This window comes from Helianthus annuus, chromosome 4, assembly GCF_002127325.2.
Source record: "Helianthus annuus cultivar XRQ/B chromosome 4, HanXRQr2.0-SUNRISE, whole genome shotgun sequence".
Classification (NCBI taxonomy): domain Eukaryota; kingdom Viridiplantae; phylum Streptophyta; class Magnoliopsida; order Asterales; family Asteraceae; genus Helianthus; species Helianthus annuus.
In genome coordinates, this window is record NC_035436.2 from 191,826,082 (window position 1) to 191,850,623 (window position 24,542).

General features: G+C 42.0%; 1 protein-coding gene and 1 long non-coding RNA gene across 2 annotated transcripts; one reads left to right on the top strand and one right to left on the bottom strand.

Annotated features, from left to right (window-relative positions):
• Positions 1-7,989: 7,989 nt before the first annotated feature.
• On the bottom strand, positions 7,990-10,910 carry LOC118491182. The gene is made up of 3 exons (XR_004890696.1): positions 10,870-10,910; positions 9,746-9,832; positions 7,990-8,087 (listed from the first exon to the last, which is right to left on the bottom strand). It is a non-coding gene; the product is annotated as an uncharacterized LOC118491182 (long non-coding RNA).
• A 475-nt stretch (positions 10,911-11,385) lies between these two features.
• On the top strand, positions 11,386-14,439 carry LOC110934078. Its single transcript, XM_022177272.1, has one exon. It carries the CDS (start codon positions 11,386-11,388, stop codon positions 14,437-14,439), a length of 3,054 nt encoding a protein of 1,017 aa, XP_022032964.1.
• Positions 14,440-24,542: the final 10,103 nt, after the last annotated feature.

Sequence of the window (24,542 nt, forward strand, 5' to 3'; positions counted from 1 at the left end):
AGTCCGCATTCGCTACTCCACCACAGCAATTTCTGAGCACACATACAACTCAGCAGATCAATGCGCACGTGTTACGACCAGAAAGAGGACCTGCACCAAACGTAAGAAGACCTAGCGCGCACGACACGCGCGACACCTATGGCGAAACAGAAAGCAATTATGTGCAGCACTCCAATGTACCACAAAGACCGGTTCAAAGCCGTCTGGGTGCGCGCAACATGAACAAAGAATGGGAAGACGAAGAAGAAGACCCAACATACAAAGAAAGCACGGTGTTCAGCAGGCTGCATCCAGAACACGAGTCATACAAGCCAGCTAAGCGCGCAGGGTACAACCCAAAGGCAGAGCACGATTACACTTTAAGCTACCGTCCAGACGACATGGCTGAAAACTCAAAATTCATCAAGGAGATCGCAACAGCTGCTATAGACAAAACAAAGCTGCCACACAATGTGGGCAAGCACAACGGCCTGACAGACCCAGATGACCACCTCCAAGTTTTCAATGGCGCAGGGGCAACAGGTGGGTGGAACCTACCAACTTGGTGTCATCTTTTTGCACAAACATTTGTGGGCGCAGCGCGCGTCTGGTTCGACAGCTTGCCAGCAGGAAAAATTAAATCATGGGTCGATTTCAGAGAGAAGTTCCTTGCACACTTCTCTCAGCAGCGAAGACACACCAGAGACCCAGCCGATTGCCTAAATATATGGCGCCGAGACCACGAAAGTGTGGAAGATTTCATTACACGATACAACAAGGAGTGTCTGGAGATCGGAGACGTGGGCGAAAAGATGATGCGCGCGCACTTCATGAGGGCAGTCAAGTGTGACGATCTAATCAAGCGCGTGAAAGGAAGAGACGGAGGACCTAGAGACTGGGAAACCTTCATTGAAGCCGCTAAAACGATAGCACAGACATACAAACAGTTGACCGGTGACGACCACCGTCAACGCGCGCATAACTTTAATGACCGACACGGCAGAAAAGGCAGAGGCCAGCCATGGAAGGCTTCAAGCCACTAAGAAAGAAGCCCACCAAGAGAAGACGCGCGACACACAATCAATCAGATAGCCCACCGAAAAGAAGTGAAAAGAGAAAACAGAGAGAAACAGTGGACGCCACTGACAAAGACCCCTTCAGAAGTCTTAGCCACTGAAAATCACCAATTCAAACCACCCCTGCAGATGCGCAACAAACGGGGGCAAGATCCCAATCTCTACTGCGAATTCCACAAAGACACGGGTCACCTAACCGACGACTGTTTTAGTCTGAAGCAAGAAATCGAAAGGGCCCTGCGAGATGGAAAGCTCACCCACCTGGTCAAAGGCGGAAAGCGCGACTATCGCCAAATCCAACGATGAGAAGAAGGGCCAGATAACAAAAAACTGAGGAAGTTGGAAACTCACATGATTCAGGGAGGTCCACGAAGACCAAGAAAAAACTACAACAAGCGCGTGCAAGATGATTCATGGCGCGAGAGGCAAGTCATTTTCCCAGTTGTTAGGGGAGGCCCGAGAGAAAAGCGACCAATAGTCATTCCAGGTGTGATTGGTCACTACCAGACAGACTACATCTTCATCGATCCGGGGAGCACCGCGGATATCATATATGAACAGTGCTTCAATCAATTTGATCAGGAGGACAAGGCGCGCTTGGAACCAGTTGACTACCCACTCACTGGTTTCTGCAACGAAGCCGTCTTTCCCCTAGGACAGATATCATTCCCGGTGTTACTTTCGGATGGAAGAAATTCAAGAACAGAAGAAGTCACATTCATGGTGTTACCCGCACACTCAAGACACGACATCCTCCTAGGAAGAGAATCCCAAGGAGACTTCAGTATGATATGCTCTGCACCACATTCAGCTGTGGGGTTCCCAACAGAAACAGGCATTTGTAACACCCTAACACGTTATAACTGAAAAGACGCAGCGGAAATTCGTTCCATAAAAATTTCTTTCATTAAAAACGTTTTGACCTACTAGCAAGTTCATTATGAAACACTTTCTTACATTATATGCATCTTTTATACTCATTTACATAACAAAAGCTTAACTTATAACTATCAATTTACATAGTCAAGTATTCCCGTACAATCTGACTTGTGACTCGGTCTTTGATCGCTACTCCTTGTGATGAAAATCTGTGATTCGTACTACCTGCACCCACCACATACAATCGAAACATTAGCATACATTATATACAAACAAGATTCTTAATCGTGTAGTCTCGATTTGTTCTATCCACATATTCTTTCCATCCGTTATCTTTCTAGATGTAGTCATTCCATCCGGGTGCCTAATCCTTAGCGAACCTCGATGGAGTACCTGCACCACATTTCATTCTCGAGGCACACTGTTAATAACGTCAATACTTAAGTGTATTGAAACCACGTATGCATTACATACATAACTACGTACATACATACCTACACACATTCATACATACATTACTTCATACAAACATACCTGCTCACATACTTACATTCATACATACATTACGGCGTACAAACATACCTACTTACATGTTTACATACATACATACATACATTACTACATACAAACATACCTACTCACATACTTACTTACATGCATACATACATACATACATTACTACGTACAAACATACCTACTCACATACTTACTTACATGCATACATACATACATTACTACGTACAAACATCCTACTCACATATTGACATACATGCATACCTTACGGCGTACAACTTACCTACTTAGGTGCTTACATACATACATACATACATACATACATACATACATACATACATACATACATACATACATACATACATACATACATACATACATACATACATACATACATACATACATACATACATACATACATACATACATACATACATACATACATACATACATACATTAATACCTACAAGCATACCTACTCACATACTTACTTACATGCATACATACATACATTACTACGTACAAACATCCTACTCACATATTGACATACATGCATACATTACAGCGTACAACTTACCTACTTAGGTGCTTACATACATACATACATACATACATACATTAATACCTACAAGCATACCTACTCACATACTTAATTCATTACCCCGCGTACACGCTCACACATCCCGAACTGAATCACATGTCATAAATGCTTTTAAAATATCTTTCAGATATATTTCGGATCTTAAAAGTGAGTTTCATACTCATCCGTAACTTACCAAGCCATTTAGTAGGGTTAAGGAACATTATAAAGACTTAACGAGGCTTGGAATGGGTTCACGGGGTCCGAGTTCGAGGAAAAACGAAGAAATTACATAAACAATACATTTGCATCAGACCTCCACCGTAAGCTACGGTGGCTACCGTAGCTTACGGTGGCCCCAAATGCTTACGGTAGTTCTAGTCTGCCTTACGGCACGAATAAGTGCCCAGTTCCCACCGAAGCTTACGGTGGCACCGTAAGCTACGGTGGTGCCCAGATCAGCTCCCATCTTTCACACTAAAACTCGCATAACTTGCTCGTTTTTGATCCGTTTTACCCGATTCTTTTTCCTACGCGACCGTAATTTAATTCTCTATCACATAGAGTAAAAATCCAATATACGGACTACCTAACTTTATGACTTATAAGCCTTCGGCTTATTACCCTTTTACCAAATTTTGACCCGTTCGTGCATATATCAACATAACTTGTTTCCAATTGTCCATAAAACCTTTCCCTACATTTTAGACTAAGAATCCTTGCCTCGGGTCCACATTCTTAACGAATTTCATTACCGCTACCTTACTTATACATAATTATTCAACCCGTTTAGTCCCACAAACTAGCTTCGACTATCTAGATTAATACTTATCTTAATACCTTCAATCATTCCATACCATACATGACTTCCCTTCATTTATAACAAGAAGGTTCTTATGTATACTAAGAAGTGAGTTGGATGTCACTTACCTTGTGCGCCCAAGTTCAAGCATAGGTTCCATGCTTCCTTTTGACCCGTTAGCCTCCATACTTGAGCCCGTAGACATGCTATCCATCCTTACATAACCACACATTGACACCCTTGTTAGTAAACAAGGCCACACATAGCATCAATCACGATAAATCTATGCTCAATAATTGACTTTCATTAGTGGATTTCTTGCAACTCATAGCATAGATTAACAATGTGATCCTTTTTACTCGCATAATATAAACATGCCATTACATATCTTGCTATGAATATACCGTGCATCACTTTGACTTCCTAAACCGTACATTTATGATAAGAGATCCACCTTACAACATTCTTACCATTGTTGACTTTCCATAAGGTCAACCATCAAGCATTTCAATTTTTCAACTTAGACACACATTCATTCACAAATTAACATGTTAGACCATAGTCATTATGCCATCTACGCTTCATACTCATTTTGTAGGACATATTTGGTCGCATAATCAAATAGTTACATATACATATATACATACCATTCCGTTCATAACAACATCTTCATAGTTAACGTCAATATCATTTAAGTTTACTCTTTTCTAGAATTCTCATTCGTTCTATAACTATTCTTAAGTCGAAACTAATATAATCAAACAATCCATATATATTCATCACATCATTCAAGCGCATAGTACGGATTTCACATATTATTGTCGTTTGGGCATTTCATCAAACACCTTGTGTGCGTACTAACATCTAAGCTTAATGTACAACTAATTCATGCATATCCTTCTAATCTTCATACATAATTCACCAAAATCAATTACTAATCATCATGTATCGTACCAAATGAACATTGAACATAACATCATCATATTCCTATACTTTCATCTAACAATAATTCATCATACCCACATAATACATCATTCTTTCAACAAGAATTAAACATAAATGGTGATTCAAGTCATCATCCTCACCATAACAAACGGGTTTCGCATCTAAACTTCAAATTAACACAAACCTTACATAACCCATGTTCTATATGATGTTTCTAACCCTTATACATAATCAATTTCATATTATCTCACGGATTAGAGCATAACCCACTTCACCCATGATCACCAATCTTAACTTTAAAACATACCTTATGATCTCCTCATGTTGGTTATCATTAATCCATGCTCGGTTATAGATTTAAGCATCATTTAGCCTTTTAATTTGGATGATCTTTCATGTTTAGGGTTTGGAGTTCTTGAGAGCTCCTGAAGCTTCACGAACACACACGTATGTGTGTTTGTGTGTGTCTGTTGATCTTTTAATTAATAAACAACTTTCATTTGTTCCACTTTAGCCCCTCGGGTTTTCCTTTAAAACATAACTGACACTACCTTTCATTACTTAATACTTTTGACCATACCCTTAACTAGGTTAAATAGCCTAGTTATTTATTTCATGACGTGTCATAAAGGAACATCCGACAAATATTAACATTCAGATTTTGGGGCGTTACAAGTCTACCACCCTTAATTGAGGTTTCGTCCCCGAAACCTTTCTTACCTTTATTTAACACTAATTATTCCTTCTCTACATCCACTCGTCACAACCACGAGCTCATCACAATGACTATCATCCAATTTCGAAAACATTCCTATTAATGTTTCTTTCATGTTTATTTCATTATTCATATCATTGACTTCTCCCTAATAATTCCATACCTTCCTTATCATAATTTCGCATATCATTTTCATTTCCTTGGCCTGACAACCACGGTTCAATATACATACTTCTTTGACTTGTAATCACACACACCTATGTACTTAACTCTAACGTGATCATCCTTCTACGTTTTTTTTTACGATTACTTGTACCATGCATACCTTTACGTTACTTTCCAACCATCTTTTTTTCATTTCACTTTACAATTACTCTCACTTCGTGCATTATTTAGTTTACATACGTATGTGTATCATGCAGTTCATCTTACGAGAATTTAATCATTACCCGAAATCTATACATACTCATATATGCTTAACTTTAACGTTAACCTTATTCTACCTTTTCTACATTTACGTATACCTTGCATACCTTTATATTATCTTTAAATCATTTCGTTCATTTCACATTACTATTGCTTTCACTTCATGCATTACTTAATTCACGTGTATAGACAGTTCATATCTCTCCAATCATGAGTTAGACATTTTACTAACCTCTTTTTCATTTTCCACCCACGATCCGCAACCCTGATCGATCATCTTCTCCTCGTGCACTAGCCGTACAGGCCAAGTTTCATTCCTTCGTGTTATGAGCTTCCGCTCGTGCACGTCCTTTCACCAATACGATTGGTTTCATCACATCAATAGTTCTAACATTATCATCAACAATATCGGCGGTTAGCATATGTCATTCAAACATTCATAACACTAGGTGATTACACACCTATAACTCTTCTACAATTTCCTACGTACCTGCTATAACGTACCGCACATTCTATTTCTTACATGCAATCTTTCTATTCAATTAATTATTTTGTCACTGAAGTACACGTTCGTACTTCCTTCCATTCATGCTTACTTGCAAAAACCTTATTACATCGTTTCAATATTTCTTACTAAGCTTACCATTCCCGCCCATACTCAAGTTATTGTCCGGGTCACCGCCCGTCATCATTCTAATTTCTAAGAGTCAATTACTAACACATCTAACACATAGCTTATACAAAACTTCGTCTATTATACTATCACTTTTACTTATACTCATTTCTATGACTCGTTCGACTCAATCATGGTCAAACTATCGACATCTTCTTAGGCGGATTAATTTCATCTTTTTATATTTTTGAATCCATCTCACGGATTCAGGCGCATCATTCATGCTTTTTCATTCATTGAATCCGCCTTACGGATTCAAACATTCATTCATGCTTTCTAATGAGATTCAAGCATACCACTTACAACCCGGTAACATCGGGTTAATTGCTTTCAACATAAATCTTTCGTTCTACCCGTATAACGGGTTGAGCTTCATACATTTATTATTGCATTCACGACCACCCGTTCTAAACGGATGGTACCTTATCCTTACTCGACTTGTTCAACTTGAACCGGTCGACTTGTATAGCTTATCATAACCCTTTTTAGCATAACCAAATCTGCAAGGGATTTGCATCATTCGTATCTTTCATCCCTTGAATCCGTTTCGTGGATTCAAGCATTGCATTCATAAATTATCAATCCATACTTTCTTATGGACTCAATATTTCATTCTTATCACTTATACCTTTCACCCTTACATAGTACTCTCAACCTTCCGAGAGTCTTACTACCCATTTCACCCACACGCCTAGCTGCTACCAAATTCTATCGGACATACCTGTAACAATTATCGCGGTCTCACAAACGTCATACGTTTCTTGTGTACTGGCCAGGTACACCTTCCACGTACTAGTTTCGTGTCTTCGCGTAATCGCCACCTTATGTCCGAAGGATTTAGTTTCGGGATGTGTGACATTTTCAAAACCTATTTACCATGTCGTTATTATAATTTGTTTAACATTTTTCTTTCACTTGGTTAACTGTACCATTTCACACGCCCACACGTTAGATTTACGTACCTGGGGTCAACTCGCCTCATTACTTTCCTTGATACCGGTCCCAGACCGCATTCACAGTTCATCTCTCTCAACAATTGCGCTTACCCTTCACATAACATACTATTAGTATCCTTCAATTACATAATCTAATACTTACTTACATTCGCTGTTGCCTTTAGGCTTCAATCGAGTCTTGGATTGTACGGGCTCTTGGTCACGAGAGCACACCGGTTTGAGTTCAAGTATTTACCTCCCGTTACTTGATTCTCTCAAACCAGGGCTCTGATACCAACTTGTAACACCCTAACACGTTATAACTGAAAAGACGCAGCGGAAATTCGTTCCATAAAAATTTCTTTCATTAAAAACGTTTTGACCTACTAGCAAGTTCATTATGAAACACTTTCTTACATTATATGCATCTTTTATACTCATTTACATAACAAAAGCTTAACTTATAACTATCAATTTACATAGTCAAGTATTCCCGTACAATCTGACTTGTGACTCGGTCTTTGATCGCTACTCCTTGTGATGAAAATCTGTGATTCGTACTACCTGCACCCACCACATACAATCGAAACATTAGCATACATTATATACAAACAAGATTCTTAATCGTGTAGTCTCGATTTGTTCTATCCACATATTCTTTCCATCCGTTATCTTTCTAGATGTAGTCATTCCATCCGGGTGCCTAATCCTTAGCGAACCTCGATGGAGTACCTGCACCACATTTCATTCTCGAGGCACACTGTTAATAACGTCAATACTTAAGTGTATTGAAACCACGTATGCATTACATACATAACTACGTACATACATACCTACACACATTCATACATACATTACTTCATACAAACATACCTGCTCACATACTTACATTCATACATACATTACGGCGTACAAACATACCTACTTACATGTTTACATACATACATACATACATACATACATTACTACATACAAACATACCTACTCACATACTTACTTACATGCATACATACATACATTACTACGTACAAACATACCTACTCACATACTTACTTACATGCATACATACATACATTACTACGTACAAACATCCTACTCACATATTGACATACATGCATACCTTACGGCGTACAACTTACCTACTTAGGTGCTTACATACATACATACATACATACATTAATACCTACAAGCATACCTACTCACATACTTACTTACATGCATACATACATACATTACTACGTACAAACATCCTACTCACATATTGACATACATGCATACATTACGGCGTACAACTTACCTACTTAGGTGCTTACATACATACATACATACATTAATACCTACAAGCATACCTACTCACATACTTAATTCATTACCCCGCGTACACGCTCACACATCCCGAACTGAATCACATGTCATAAATGCTTTTAAAATATCTTTCAGATATATTTCGGATCTTAAAAGTGAGTTTCATACTCATCCGTAACTTACCAAGCCATTTAGTAGGGTTAAGGAACATTATAAAGACTTAACGAGGCTTGGAATGGGTTCACGGGGTCCGAGTTCGAGGAAAAACGAAGAAATTACATAAACAATACATTTGCATCAGACCTCCACCGTAAGCTACGGTGGCTACCGTAGCTTACGGTGGCCCCAAATGCTTACGGTAGTTCTAGTCTGCCTTACGGCAGGAATAAGTGCCTAGTTCCCACCGTAGCTTACGGTGGCACCGTAAGCTACGGTGGTGCCCAGATCAGCTCCCATCTTTCACACTAAAACTCGCATAACTTGCTCGTTTTTGATCCGTTTTACCCGATTCTTTTTCCTACGCGACCGTAATTTAATTCTCTATCACATAGAGTAAAAATCCAATATACGGACTACCTAACTTTATGACTTATAAGCCTTCGGCTTATTACCCTTTTACCAAATTTTGACCCGTTCGTGCATATATCAACATAACTTGTTTCCAATTGTCCATAAAACCTTTCCCTACATTTTAGACTAAGAATCCTTGCCTCGGGTCCACATTCTTAACGAATTTCATTACCGCTACCTTACTTATACATAATTATTCAACCCGTTTAGTCCCACAAACTAGCTTCGACTATCTAGATTAATACTTATCTTAATACCTTCAATCATTCCATACCATACATGACTTCCCTTCATTTATAACAAGAAGGTTCTTATGTATACTAAGAAGTGAGTTGGATGTCACTTACCTTGTGCGCCCAAGTTCAAGCATAGGTTCCATGCTTCCTTTTGACCCGTTAGCCTCCATACTTGAGCCCGTAGACATGCTATCCATCCTTACATAACCACACATTGACACCCTTGTTAGTAAACAAGGCCACACATAGCATCAATCACGATAAATCTATGCTCAATAATTGACTTTCATTAGTGGATTTCTTGCAACTCATAGCATAGATTAACAATGAGATCCTTTTTACTCGCATAATATAAACATGCCATTACATATCTTGCTATGAATATACCGTGCATCACTTTGACTTCCTAAACCGTACATTTATGATAAGAGATCCACCTTACAACATTCCTACCATTGTTGACTTTCCATAAGGTCAACCATCAAGCATTTCAATTTTTCAACTTAGACACACATTCATTCACAAATTAACATGTTAGACCATAGTCATTATGCCATCTACGCTTCATACTCATTTTGTAGGACATATTTGGTCGCATAATCAAATAGTTACATATACATATATACATACCATTCCGTTCATAACAACATCTTCATAGTTAACGTCAATATCATTTAAGTTTACTCTTTTCTAGAATTCTCATTCGTTCTATAACTATTCTTAAGTCGAAACTAATATAATCAAACAATCCATATATATTCATCACATCATTCAAGCGCATAGTACGGATTTCACATATTATTGTCGTTTAGGCATTTCATCAAACACCTTGTGTGCGTACTAACATCTAAGCTTAATGTACAACTAATTCATGCATATCCTTCTAATCTTCATACATAATTCACCAAAATCAATTACTAATCATCATGTATCGTACCAAATGAACATTGAACATAACATCATCATATTCCTATACTTTCATCTAACAATAATTCATCATACCCACATAATACATCATTCTTTCAACAAGAATTAAACATAAATGGTGATTCAAGTCATCATCCTCACCATAACAAACGGGTTTCGCATCTAAACTTAAAATTAACACAAACCTTACATAACCCATGTTCTATATGATGTTTCTAACCCTTATACATAATCAATTTCATATTATCTCACGGATTAGAGCATAACCCACTTCACCCATGATCACCAATCTTAACTTTAAAACATACCTTATGATCTCCTCATGTTGGTGATCATTAATCCATGCTCGGTTATAGATTTAAGCATCATTTAGCCTTTCAATTTGGATGATCTTTCATGTTTAGGGTTTGGAGTTCTTGAGAGCTCCTGAAGCTTCACGAACACACACGTATGTGTGTTTGTGTGTGTGTGTTGATCTTTTAATTAGTAAACAACTTTCATTTGTTCCACTTTAGCCCCTCGGGTTTTCCTTTAAAACATAACTGACACTACCTTTCATTACTTAATACTTTTGACCATACCCTTAACTAGGTTAAATAGCCTAGTTATTTATTTCATGACGTGTCATAAAGGAACATCCGACAAATATTAACATTCAGATTTTGGGGCGTTACAGCATTGCGCTTGTATACGCGAGCAAAGAAGTTTTAACAACAGATGAGGTAAGACCTGCAAAAGCAAGTAAATCAACACCATGCGCAGAGGCAGAAAAATGGGTACTAAACATCGCATACCCAGAACAGATAGTCACGTTGGGACCTGCAATGTCCGGTTTAACGTGCGCGGCGCTCAAGAAGTTGTTGCATGAAAACATGGATGTGTTCGCCTGGACACCAGCAGATATGGTTGGTGTTCCACGGCACATAGCGGAACACCGTCTAAACGTCGCAGACGAAGCAAACCCAGTGGTCCACGCCAAACGCCACCTGGGCGACGAAAAACACGAGGCCATGAAAGAACAAGTGATGGAACTATTGAATGCAGGCATCATTCGAGAAGTGAGATACCAAACATGGGTAGCAAGCCCGGTGATGGTGAAGAAACCAAATGGAAGCTGGAGAATGTGTGTCGATTACAAAGACCTAAACAAGGCATGCCCACGTGATTGCTACGCCTTACCAGATATAGACGAAAAAATCGATTCACTGACAACATTCAGATGGAAATGCTTCCTCGACTGCTACAAGGGATACCACCAGGTCCAAATGGCTGTCCAAGATGAAGACAAAACCGCATTCCGCACGCCAACAGGGCTGTACTGTTACACCAAGATGCCTTTTGGCTTAAAGAATGCGGGCGCGACATACCAAAGGTTGATGAACGAAACATTCAGCGATGCCATCGGCAAGTACATAGAAGTATACATGGACGATTTGGTGATTATGAGTAGAGAAGAAGGCACGATGCTGGCTAACATCCAAAAGACTTTCAACACGCTGCGCAGCGTAAGTATCAAATTGAACCCAACAAAGTGCTCATTCGGAATGGAAGAAGGGAAATTCTTAGGATTCATCGTCACAAAAGACTGTTTCAAGGTGAATCCAGAAAAGGTCCAAGCAATTGAAAGAATGCCCTCCCCGTCAAACATCAAAGAAATGCAAAAATTAGCAGGACGTTTAGCTGCGCTCAATCGTTTCCTAGCTAATCACGCTGCGAAATCCTTTCCGTTCATCAAGACATTGCGCAACTGCATGAAGAAAAGCCAGTTCCAATGGACTCCGGAAGCAGAGAGTGCATTCCGCGAGATGAAAGATTGCCTCATCAAGCTGCCAACATTAACCGCACCAAACAAAGGAGAACCCTTGGTACTATATCTATCAACTTCTATTAGGGCAGTGGGAGCAGTGTTACTTGTCGACCGTCAAGGTACTCAAACACCAGTCTACTATGTGTCACGAACCTTGACCGACCCAGAAACTCGATATGCCATCATGGAGAAACTAGTCCTCGCGCTGATTCATGCGTCAAGACGGCTGCGCAGGTACTTTGCCAACCACGTTATCCATGTGCTAACAAATTACAACATTGGCAACATCCTCGCAAGGCCAGAAATATCGGGAAGACTAGCCAAATGGGCGATAGAGCTAGGAGGTCACAACGTGGTTTTCAAGCCACGACCATCAATCAAAGGCCAAGTCTTGGCAGACTTTATGACGGACGTTCCAGATGACAAAGATCGAGAGTGTAAAGCAATGGAGAAAGCTGAGAAAAAGCAAGTAGAGGAGCCCTGGTTGTTATACACCGAAGGCGCGTCTAACGAAGATGGAGCAGGCGCAGGGCTCAGGCTGGTAAGCCCCGACAAACATGAATTAACATATGCCATACGCCTGGATTTTAAGAGCACGAACAACAAAGCCGAGTATGAAGCTTTCCTGGCTGGCTTACGGTTGGCAATCAAAATGGGGGTCCGACACATCGAAGCGCATGTGGACTCCATGTTAGTTGCAGGGCAAATCAACGGCCAATACGAAGCCAAGGGGGATGTAATGGCACTCTATCTCAGCCAAGCAAAAACGTTGCTACAAACCTTCTACTCCTACAAGGTGCATCACATAAATAGAAGCGAGAACAAGCCAGCAGACGCGCTGAGTAAGCTCGCATCAACAAGTTTTCAACACCTAGAAAAGGATGTGTGCATAGAGGTTTTGAGCAACCCATCCGTTCCACTCAGAGAAGTAAGCGTTGTCCAGACAGGAACAACGTCTTGGATGACACCAATAATCATGTACCTACAGTCAGGGGTACTTCCCGAAAACAAAGCAGAGGGGCGAAAGATCCAATACAAAGCAGAGCATTATCAGATGGCAGATGGAATATTATACCAAAAGTCATACCTCGGTCCACTGCTGAGATGCGTAGACGCCGAAGATGCAAAGTATTTGATCAGAGAGGTGCACGAAGGGATTTGTGGTATACATGCCGGGCCTCGAATGGTAGTAGCAAAGGTAATGAACGCTGGGTACTACTGGCCTGGGATGCATTTAGATGCGGTGAAAGAGTTGAGGAAGTGCAGTGGATGCCAGAGACATGCGCCTAAGACCATGCGCCCCAAAAATGAACTAGTACCACTCACAACTGCATGGCCCTTTCAACAATGGGGCATAGACGTGGTAGGTCCTTTTCCGGAAGCACCAGGGGCGGTCAAATTCATAATAGTCGCAGTCGACTATTTCACCAAGTGGGTAGAGGCGAAAGCACTTGCATCAACCACATCAACAGTCGTCAAGCGGTTCATATGGGAACAAATCATATGCCGTTTTGGCCTACCTCTCAGAATCATCACCGGTAACGGAACTAACTTCGCAGCAGACGACCTCGAACGATGGTTCAAAGAACTACACATCGAGCACACCTTCTCTTCGGTTGCGCACCCGCAAGGGAACAGTCAAGTAGAGGCAGTCAACAAAAGTATCGTTGATGGTATCAAAGCAAGGTTAGGCAAGAAAAGAAGAGGATGGGTAGACGAACTGCCCAGCATATTGTGGGCCCATAGGACAATGCCAAAGACAAGCAACGGCGAAACACCGTTCAGCTTAGTCTACGGGTCTGAAGCAGTCATTCCAGCAGAAATCGGGCTGCCATCTCCGCGAATGCTCTCCATGAACTTAATCAACAACGAAGAAGAGATGAGGATTGATCTAGACCTCCTAGAAGAACGGAGAGAGATGGCAGCAATCAATGAGGCCAAATACAAAACGAAGCTGGAAAAATATTACAACTCTAGAGTCCGAATCTGCACGTTCAACCCGGGAGATTACGTCCTAAGAGACAATGAAGCTTCCAACGCAGAAAAGCCCGGAAAACTGGCCCCCAAGTAGGAAGGACCGTATATCATCGATGCAGTACTCGGCAAAGAAGCTTACAAATTGCGCACCATTGACGTGATGTCGTGGTCACGCAAATTTATCCCAATAACAACTATATAGATAGTGGCAAGTGGGTATCGAACACAGGGAGTTTGTGGAATATGTGCTATCTCGATGTATGTTTAACTTCACTAAAGCAAACTAAATTGAAAGAAAAATAAATTCAAGAGTAGGTTTGATTGGTTGATTTTTAAACTAAGATTAACTAATTAAATTGCAAAAGAAAAGTTTTGGTTGTAAACAATTAGAGACGAGTGACCATCTTTAGTTTCCGGTTTGCTTCAACATTTGTGCTATCATTCACTAGAAAGAACTACATAGACATAGTTCATGTGAATTTATTTGTTGTGATGAAAGGGAACTAAGTACTCAGATTCCTAGAACGTGAGGTTGTTACCCGATGACCAATTGACCCTTACCCGATCCTAGTTCTACCCATGATATCTCGATTGCCAACGGCACCAAGAACGTATGGTTTCAAAATAGAATAATCATAAGCATCAACAATTTACAAGCAAATAAGAACACACCATGATAAATAAAACATAAATTCAATTTACCATTCTAGAAATATGAAATTAAGCATAATTGTCTCTACAAACCTTCAACTAAAGATGACCATAAAGAGTTTAGCTATCCATGGTTTGAACAACTATCCTCCACCAAGTCCCTAAATCGTTCACTAACCAAGTCTAGATGAAAATAAGTGATAAGATAGTTCAAAGATATGTTTTCATGACTCCAAGTCCCTTGAAATAGTCCCAACATTCGTTTTTCCCAGCTTGTAACCGAAATAATATGATAAGACACCATAAAACTCCATGAAATGAGCATTAAATGCATAGGTTACAATTTTGGATCAGTCAGCGCCGTAAGCTACGGCGCCTGCTGTAGCTTACGGCAGTCAGCAAGCAAAAATTGGTTAACAGGGTGCCGTAAGCTACGGCGCTCACCGTAGCTTACGGCGAGCAGCTTTCCCTTACGGCATGTTTCTTCTGTCTTACGGCGGAGGATTTGGCAATATGTAGAGGACCGTAACCTACGGCCAGGTGGCGTAGGCTACGGTGCTGAGTCTTCCTTTCCTTCATTTTTTCATGAAATCTTTGATTTCTTCTCATCTTATTCATGCCAACTTCCAACAACCATTCAAGCTTACTTAAACCCGCATTTCAAGCACTTTAGCTCCTGTAACATCGAACATCTTGTGATTACCAAATTCAAGCAATTAACCGAATAAAGTATAGAATGTGCATTGTATTAAACCCTTTAAGGGTTGTCCTACGGACCACCCGTCAACCATCAGCAACAAAGAGGTTCCACGCACATGGAATGCTCAACAACTTAGGAAGTGCTACATGTAAAACAACTATGTAATTGCAAAGGCCGAATCGCCAACACATTTACTATAATACAAGAAGTGTTTGGCTACTTTTATGCAAATTTCTTGTCACAACTGCATTTATTACTTTGGGCGTACACGAAAACATCAATGGCTCGACCATAGGAAACGTTGTAGCCCTCCAAGGCTCGTCACAACCAAGTGCACAGCCGGGTCGGAAACACAACCAAAGCCTACAAAACGCCAAAACAAAACTTCGTGCCCACACAAACACGAAAACATCGATAGCAAGGTAATTAAACATTGTAATGCTCCTAAGGCTGAACACAGCCGAGCTCACACAATAACCTGCAACTCGATCACTTCGTAGTCACAAATCAACGTGCGCATAAAAACGACAGAATAAAACGTTGTATTAACACAACATCACCTGTCAGCGCCATCCTTCATTCGTGACACCTAATCAAAGTAATTCCACATGCACATATTGTGACGATAGTAAAATTCGCATAAAACTTATAAACAACGTTAAAATGTCCACCGACAAACATGTTCAAGCACCCACACGCATAACAGGTAAACAGAAATAAAATCGTCTAAACGAACAACCAACATTACAGGGCCATACGCGGCGCACAGGCCGGAATCCAACCCTCAAGTCTGGCTGGTGCCAGCACCTCCGGTTGCACCACCATCATCTCCAAGAGCTTTCTTCAATAAAACAACCCCATCCGGTTTACGAGCCAACTTCTCTACAGCTCGAACATCAGCAAATTCAAGAGTCGAGAACTCCTTGCACTTAGCATCGTATACACCGTCACAATCTTCTTTATACAGCTCGAAATGATAATCCTTCTCTTTATTCATAACCGCCGTCTTACCCTCCGCATACCCAAACTTTCGGCCACTATTGAAAGCCGCCCGACCAAACTCAAACATATACGTCGCAAGCTCAGTCGAGTTTAAGATACGATCAGCAAGCTGCATAAAATAAGCGATTAAATAAAAGAGAGGCCACAAAGATAAAAGAAAGGGAAAGAGCGAGGCAAACTCAACAAATTACCAAGGGTACACCACGAGAAAGTAACCATTTGCTATCAGCAGAGGCCTCCTCCGCAAGAAACTCAGAAGCTCGACACTCAGCCGTCTTTTCATCAAGAAGGCGCTGGGCAGCCTCACACTCCAATGTTTTTTGCTGCACGAGGACCTCCAACCGATCGATTCGTTCAACGTATTCCTTCTCTTTTTTCTCGGCCACAAGGCGCGCCTGATGAGCTTCCTCAGCAAGTTCTGATTTTTCCCCAGACAACCGAACAATCGCCTCACGCTGAGATTGCATTTCAGCATTGGTACGCTCACACGCGGTTTCCCAATCTTTTTGCTTTTGAGCATTAAGTTGTTTTTGCTCCTCAAGTTTCTGTTCAGCATCAGACACCCTCCACTGCAGCCCTTTCTTCTCTGCATTAAACTTCTCCCTCTCCTCCGCAAACAACCTCTTTGCATTCTCAAACTCTCCGGTCTCTTCACCCATCAACCGCCATTCGCGTAAAATCTCCTGAGAAGTGGCAAAGAAGTTAACTCCAGCATGGACATGATCGTCCAACAACTCAAACCGATTCCGCCTCTTTTGAAACATTCTTTCCGTAGGAGGGAGTGACATAGACAAGAAATCATGACAATTGGCCAAATCACTCATCCGGGAACCTTGAGTAAGATTCCACCGAGGAACGTGCGGGAGGTCGTCACAAGCCGGATTACGTGTATCCCACGAATCAGCATGACTTTTCTAAAATTCAGGGTTACGCACAGCACCGGAGGTAGCACCATCACCACCCGGAGTACGTCTAGTATAAATTGTTTAGCGTGGAGTGGCTTCACTTGACTCCACCTCCGTCTCGATACCCTTACCCTTATCAGCACCACCAACATCACCACCAACATTACCACCAGCATCACCGCCTCCCCCCACGTTTCAGCAACCCCCTTATCCCCTTTCTTCTTCGCTTCAGGATCATCCCGTGGAGGGGTTACGCCAACTGTCCTTGAAGGAGGGGAAGCAGGAGGCGTGATCTGGGAAATATCCACCATCCGAGGCTTCTTACCAGTTTTCACTATGGTCACAAAACAACAATTAAAAGCAACTCGAAGAAACACAAAAGAAGCATACAACCAGCAAAACAATTACCAGCAGGAGAAGCAGACGCGGCATATATTTCTTCTAGAAGATTCCTGCGACCCGCACTAAAAACACCCAGATCAATCTCAAATTCAGAGGGCACGGGAGGAGCTACCTTTTGGAGTTTCGCCTTTTTAGCAGCGAGAAGAGCAGCGGACTGCTCATCAAGCTTGCGTTTATGATCCGCAAGGGCCTTTTTCTTCATCAGCTCAGTTATAGTAGCACCATCGTCCGGATCAGACTCTCCGGGTTTCTCACCAACTCCTAGACCAGACAACGTGTCAGAGACAACCACATAATCTAGACAAGGCAAAGTAGAAGGTCGCTTACGAGCAGTACCAGCAGCTTGGCCCTCCGCCTTTTCCTCCTTTCTCTCAGACTTATCAGTCTTCGCTTTTTTCCTCATCTCCAACTGAGCAGAAGGGTCAACAGACACCTCCGCATCATCCCCAACGACCTCATGAACATAAAAGAAATCTTTTTGGTTTTTTTTTTAATTTTATATTTTTTTTTCAAACTAATACACAAGATAACACACGTTGCGCACTACTCCCCGGCAACGGCGTCAAAATTTGACGTGATGTCGTGGTCACGCAAATTTTATCCCAATAACAACTATATAGATAGTGGCAAGTGGGTATCGAACACAGGGAGTTTGTGGAATATGTGCTATCTCGATGTATGTTTAACTTCACTAAAGCAAACTAAATTGAAAGAAAAATAAATTCAAGAGTAGGTTTGATTGGTTGATTTTTAAACTAAGATTAACTAATTAAATTGCAAAAGAAAAGTTTTGGTTGTAAACAATTAGAGACGAGTGACCATCTTTAGTTTCCGGTTTGCTTCAACATTTGTGCTATCATTCACTAGAAAGAACTACATAGACATAGTTCATGTGAATTTATTTGTTGTGATGAAAGGGAACTAAGTACTCAGATTCCTAGAACGTGAGGTTGTTACCCGATGACCAATTGACCCTTACCCGATCCTAGTTCTACCCATGATATCTCGATTGCCAACGGCACCAAGAACGTATGGTTTCAAAATAGAATAATCATAAGCATCAACAATTTACAAGCAAATAAGAACACACCATGATAAATAAAACATAAATTCAATTTACCATTCTAGAAATATGAAATTAAGCATAATTGTCTCTACAAACCTTCAACTAAAGATGACCATAAAGAGTTTAGCTATCCATGGTTTGAACAACTATCCTCCACCAAGTCCCTAAATCGTTCACTAACCAAGTCTAGATGAAAATAAGTGATAAGATAGTTCAAAGATATGTTTTCATGACTCCAAGTCCCTTGAAATAGTCCCAACATTCGTTTTTCCCAGCTTGTAACCGAAATAATATGATAAGACACCATAAAACTCCATGAAATGAGCATTAAATGCATAGGTTACAATTTTGGATCAGTCAGCGCCGTAAGCTACGGCGCCTGCTGTAGCTTACGGCAGTCAGCAAGCAAAAATTGGTTAACAGGGTGCCGTAAGCTACGGCGCTCACCGTAGCTTACGGCGAGCAGCTTTCCCTTACGGCATGTTTCTTCTGTCTTACGGCGGAGGATTTGGCAATATGTAGAGGACCGTAACCTACGGCCAGGTGGCGTAGGCTACGGTGCTGAGTCTTCCTTTCCTTCATTTTTTCATGAAATCTTTGATTTCTTCTCATCTTATTCATGCCAACTTCCAACAACCATTCAAGCTTACTTAAACCCGCATTTCAAGCACTTTAGCTCCTGTAACATCGAACATCTTGTGATTACCAAATTCAAGCAATTAACCGAATAAAGTATAGAATGTGCATTGTATTAAACCCTTTAAGGGTTGTCCTACGGACCACCCGTCAACCATCAGCAACAAAGAGGTTCCACGCACATGGAATGCTCAACAACTTAGGAAGTGCTACATGTAAAACAACTATGTAATTGCAAAGGCCGAATCGCCAACACATTTACTATAATACAAGAAGTGTTTGGCTACTTTTATGCAAATTTCTTGTCACAACTGCATTTATTACTTTGGGCGTACACGAAAACATCAATGGCTCGACCATAGGAAACGTTGTAGCCCTCCAAGGCTCGTCACAACCAAGTGCACAGCCGGGTCGGAAACACAACCAAAGCCTACAAAACGCCAAAACAAAACTTCGTGCCCACACAAACACGAAAACATCGATAGCAAGGTAATTAAACATTGTAATGCTCCTAAGGCTGAACACAGCCGAGCTCACACAATAACCTGCAACTCGATCACTTCGTAGTCACAAATCAACGTGCGCATAAAAACGACAGAATAAAACGTTGTATTAACACAACATCACCTGTCAGCGCCATCATTCATTCATGACACCTAATCAAAGTAATTCCACATGCACATATTGTGACGATAGTAAAATTCGCATAAAACTTATAAACAACGTTAAAATATCCACCGACAAACATGTTCAAGCACCCACACGCATAACAGGTAAACAGAAATAAAATCGTCTAAACGAACAACCAACATTACAGGGCCATACGCGGCGCACAGGCCGGAATCCAACCCTCAAGTCTGGCTGGTGCCAGCACCTCCGGTTGCACCACCATCATCTCCAAGAGCTTTCTTCAATAAAACAACCCCATCCGGTTTACGAGCCAACTTCTCTACAGCTCGAACAGCAGCAAATTCAAGAGTCGAGAACTCCTTGCACTTAGCATCGTATACACCGTCACAATCTTCTTTATACAGCTCGAAATGATAATCCTTCTCTTTATTCATAACCGCCGTCTTACCTTCCGCATACCCAAACTTTCGGCCACTATTGAAAGCCGCCCGACCAAACTCAAACATATACGTCGCAAGCTCAGTCGAGTTTAAGATACGATCAGCAAGCTGCATAAAATAAGCGATTAAATAAAAGAGAGGCCACAAAGATAAAAGAAAGGGAAAGAGCGAGGCAAACTCAACAAATTACCAAGGGTACACCACGAGAAAGTAACCATTTGCTATCAGCAGAGGCCTCCTCCGCAAGAAACTCAGAAGCTCGACACTCAGCCGTCTTTTCATCAAGAAGGCGCTGGGCAGCCTCACACTCCAATGTTTTTTGCTGCACGAGGACCTCCAACCGATCGATTCGTTCAACGTATTCCTTCTCTTTTTTCTCGGCCACAAGGCGCGCCTGATGAGCTTCCTCAGCAAGTTCTGATTTTTCCCCAGACAACCGAACAATCGCCTCACGCTGAGATTGCATTTCAGCATTGGTACGCTCACACGCGGTTTCCCAATCTTTTTGCTTTTGAGCATTAAGTTGTTTTTGCTCCTCAAGTTTCTGTTCAGCATCAGACACCCTCCACTGCAGCCCTTTCTTCTCTGCATTAAACTTCTCCCTCTCCTCCGCAAACAACCTCTTTGCATTCTCAAACTCTCCGGTCTCTTCACCCATCAACCGCCATTCGCGTAAAATCTCCTGAGAAGTGGCAAAGAAGTTAACTCCAGCATGGACATGATCGTCCAACAACTCAAACCGATTCCGCCTCTTTTGAAACATTCTTTCCGTAGGAGGGAGTGACATAGACAAGAAATCATGACAATTGGCCAAATCACTCATCCGGGAACCTTGAGTAAGATTCCACCGAGGAACGTGCGGGAGGTCGTCACAAGCCGGATTACGTGTATCCCACGAATCAGCATGACTTTTCTAAAATTCAGGGTTACGCACAGCACCGGAGGTAGCACCATCACCACCCGGAGTACGTCTAGTATAAATTGTTTAGCGTGGAGTGGCTTCACTTGACTCCACCTCCGTCTCGATACCCTTACCCTTATCAGCACCACCAACATCACCACCAACATTACCACCAGCATCACCGCCTCCCCCCACGTTTCAGCAACCCCCTTATCCCCTTTCTTCTTCGCTTCAGGATCATCCCGTGGAGGGGTTACGCCAACTGTCCTTGAAGGAGGGGAAGCAGGAGGCGTGATCTGGGAAATATCCACCATCCGAGGCTTCTTACCAGTTTTCACTATGGTCACAAAACAACAATTAAAAGCAACTCGAAGAAACACAAAAGAAGCATACAACCAGCAAAACAATTACCAGCAGGAGAAGCAGACGCGGCATATATTTCTTCTAGAAGATTCCTGCGACCCGCACTAAAAACACCCAGATCAATCTCAAATTCAGAGGGCACGGGAGGAGCTACCTTTTGGAGTTTCGCCTTTTTAGCAGCGAGAAGAGCAGCGGACTGCTCATCAAGCTTGCGTTTATGATCCGCAAGGGCCTTTTTCTTCATCAGCTCAGTTATAGTAGCACCATCGTCCGGATCAGACTCTCCGGGTTTCTCACCAACTCCTAGACCAGACAACGTGTCAGAGACAACCACATAATCTAGACAAGGCAAAGTAGAAGGTCGCTTACGAGCAGTACCAGCAGCTTGGCCCTCCGCCTTTTCCTCCTTTCTCTCAGACTTATCAGTCTTCGCTTTTTTCCTCATCTCCAACTGAGCAGAAGGGTCAACAGACACCTCCGCATCATCCCCAACGACCTCATGAACAGGCTCATTAACCGCAGCCTGCGCAGCACCTGCACGCGCGGAATGGGATGTTAGACCTTCACGAGAATTACCAGAACTACTACTCGAAAGGACAAAAACTTCCTCTCGAGCCAGACCAACAAGGTCATCCCCGGCATCTTCACCTATAGCAACCCCAGCATATCTAGCAAGGCTTTCGTCCGAAGGGTGCAAGAAATGACCGCGAATTTGATCCAACCAAGTTGGCTTCCCTTCCTTCTGAATCGCCTCAACCATAGCACCTCCAGTCGTCGGATCCAAGACATTTATCAAGCTATATCCAACTGCAAACGACAAAGCCATAAGAAAACCCACAAATACAAACATCAAGGCAATACAAAAAAAAGAGAGAACAGGAGGGTCACGTACATTTGCCCTGATAGCTATACACAGGCACACCCAAAGGATGCTTAGGCACCCACAACAAACTCATCCCCGCGCCAACCAACGCCATTTCCTCTAACTGAGCAATGGCAGTTGCTCTCTGTGTTATCTTCTTATACCAATCTTGAGAGGCATAATTCGCCAACACATCCACCCTCGGAAGCCCTTCACTCTCTGATCGATAGTGCATATCCATAGGAATGACACCACGACGAATATAGAAAAATTTCTGCTTCCAATCGTGCAGACTCTTCAAAGGAACAAAGCAAACCGGAGACACTTCGGACCGGGCAGTAAACGAATAGAAGCCATTCGTATAAGTAACGTTGTAAAAAACGTTGAACATATCAAACGTCGGCTCCACCCGGCAAGCTCTACAAACATACTCAAAGTGAGTAATGCGGGGGAGCCCAATAGCATTAATATGTGAGATATGCAGCCCGTAGTTCCTCAAGACGGCAACAGTAAACTTGGTAATGGGCAATCTAAAGTTACCCTCCCGAAAGAAGGCAGCATACAAAGGAATGTAGCCTGGAGGAGAGTCCACAGCGGTGGAACCAGCGGTAGGGTACTGAGCACCTCACTCAGGGCGAAAACCCATAGCCTGAACAAGATTTTGAAACTCCTCCTCCTTCCAACCTATAACGGCCTGGTCGGGACCAGGAGGAACCCTCCCCTTATGTTTTCTCTTCCGTTGAGATGGATTTGCACCAGACATGATGATAATAAGAAAAAGACGAACAAGTATTTGAGTAAAGAAAGAAGGAAACGAAGGAGGTGGAGAGAACCAGACTTGAAAAATTGGAAAAATAAAGAAGAAGAAGTAACCCCCCTCCTATTTATACCCATCGCATTTAATGCAATGGGTAGTGGGTCGTCAGAATCCAGGAAAAGCAACCGACGGGGGAAAGACACGTCAGAGGAGAGAGAAGACGTCACCTCTTTTTTCGGGAGCGTGGGTTACAGGGCCTGACGACATGACAGAAAGTAACTGAAAAGGCGTCTGTTCATCTCCGACAAGAAAGGGATATCAAACAGTCACATCAACATCTTTTCCAAGACACCAAAACTTCCAGCAGAAGGAAACAATAAGTGCCATGCGTGATGCGCCATGCGTCCATTCGGCTCAACTTTTTCAAGTTGCCAAAACCCATGCGCCGTGCGTCCATTTGGCTCAACTTTTTCAAGTTGCCAAAACCCATGCGACGTGCGTCCATTTGCCTCAACTTTTTCAAGTTGCCAAAACCCATGCGCCGTGCGTCCATTTGGCTCAACTTTTTCAAGTTGCCAAAACCCATGCGCCATGCGTCCATTTGGCTCAACCTTTTCAAGTTGCCAAAACCCATGCGCTATGCGTCCATTTGGCTCAACCCTTTCAAGTTGCCAAAACCCATGCGCCATGCGTCCATTTGGCTCAACCTTTTCAAGTTGCCAAAACCCATGCGCCATGCGTCCATTTGGCTCAACCTTTTCAAGTTGCCAAAACCCATGCGCCATGCGTCCATTTGGCTCAACCTTTTCAAGTTGCCAAAACCCATGCGCCATGCGTCCATTTGGCTCAACTTTTTCAAGTTGCCAAAACCCATGCGCCATG

Excerpts from the sequence above, each read along its gene's own strand:
- LOC110934078 (XM_022177272.1), top strand. The coding sequence starts at position 11,386 with ATGTCCGGTTTAACGTGCGCGGCGCTCAAGAAGTTGTTGCATGAAAAC.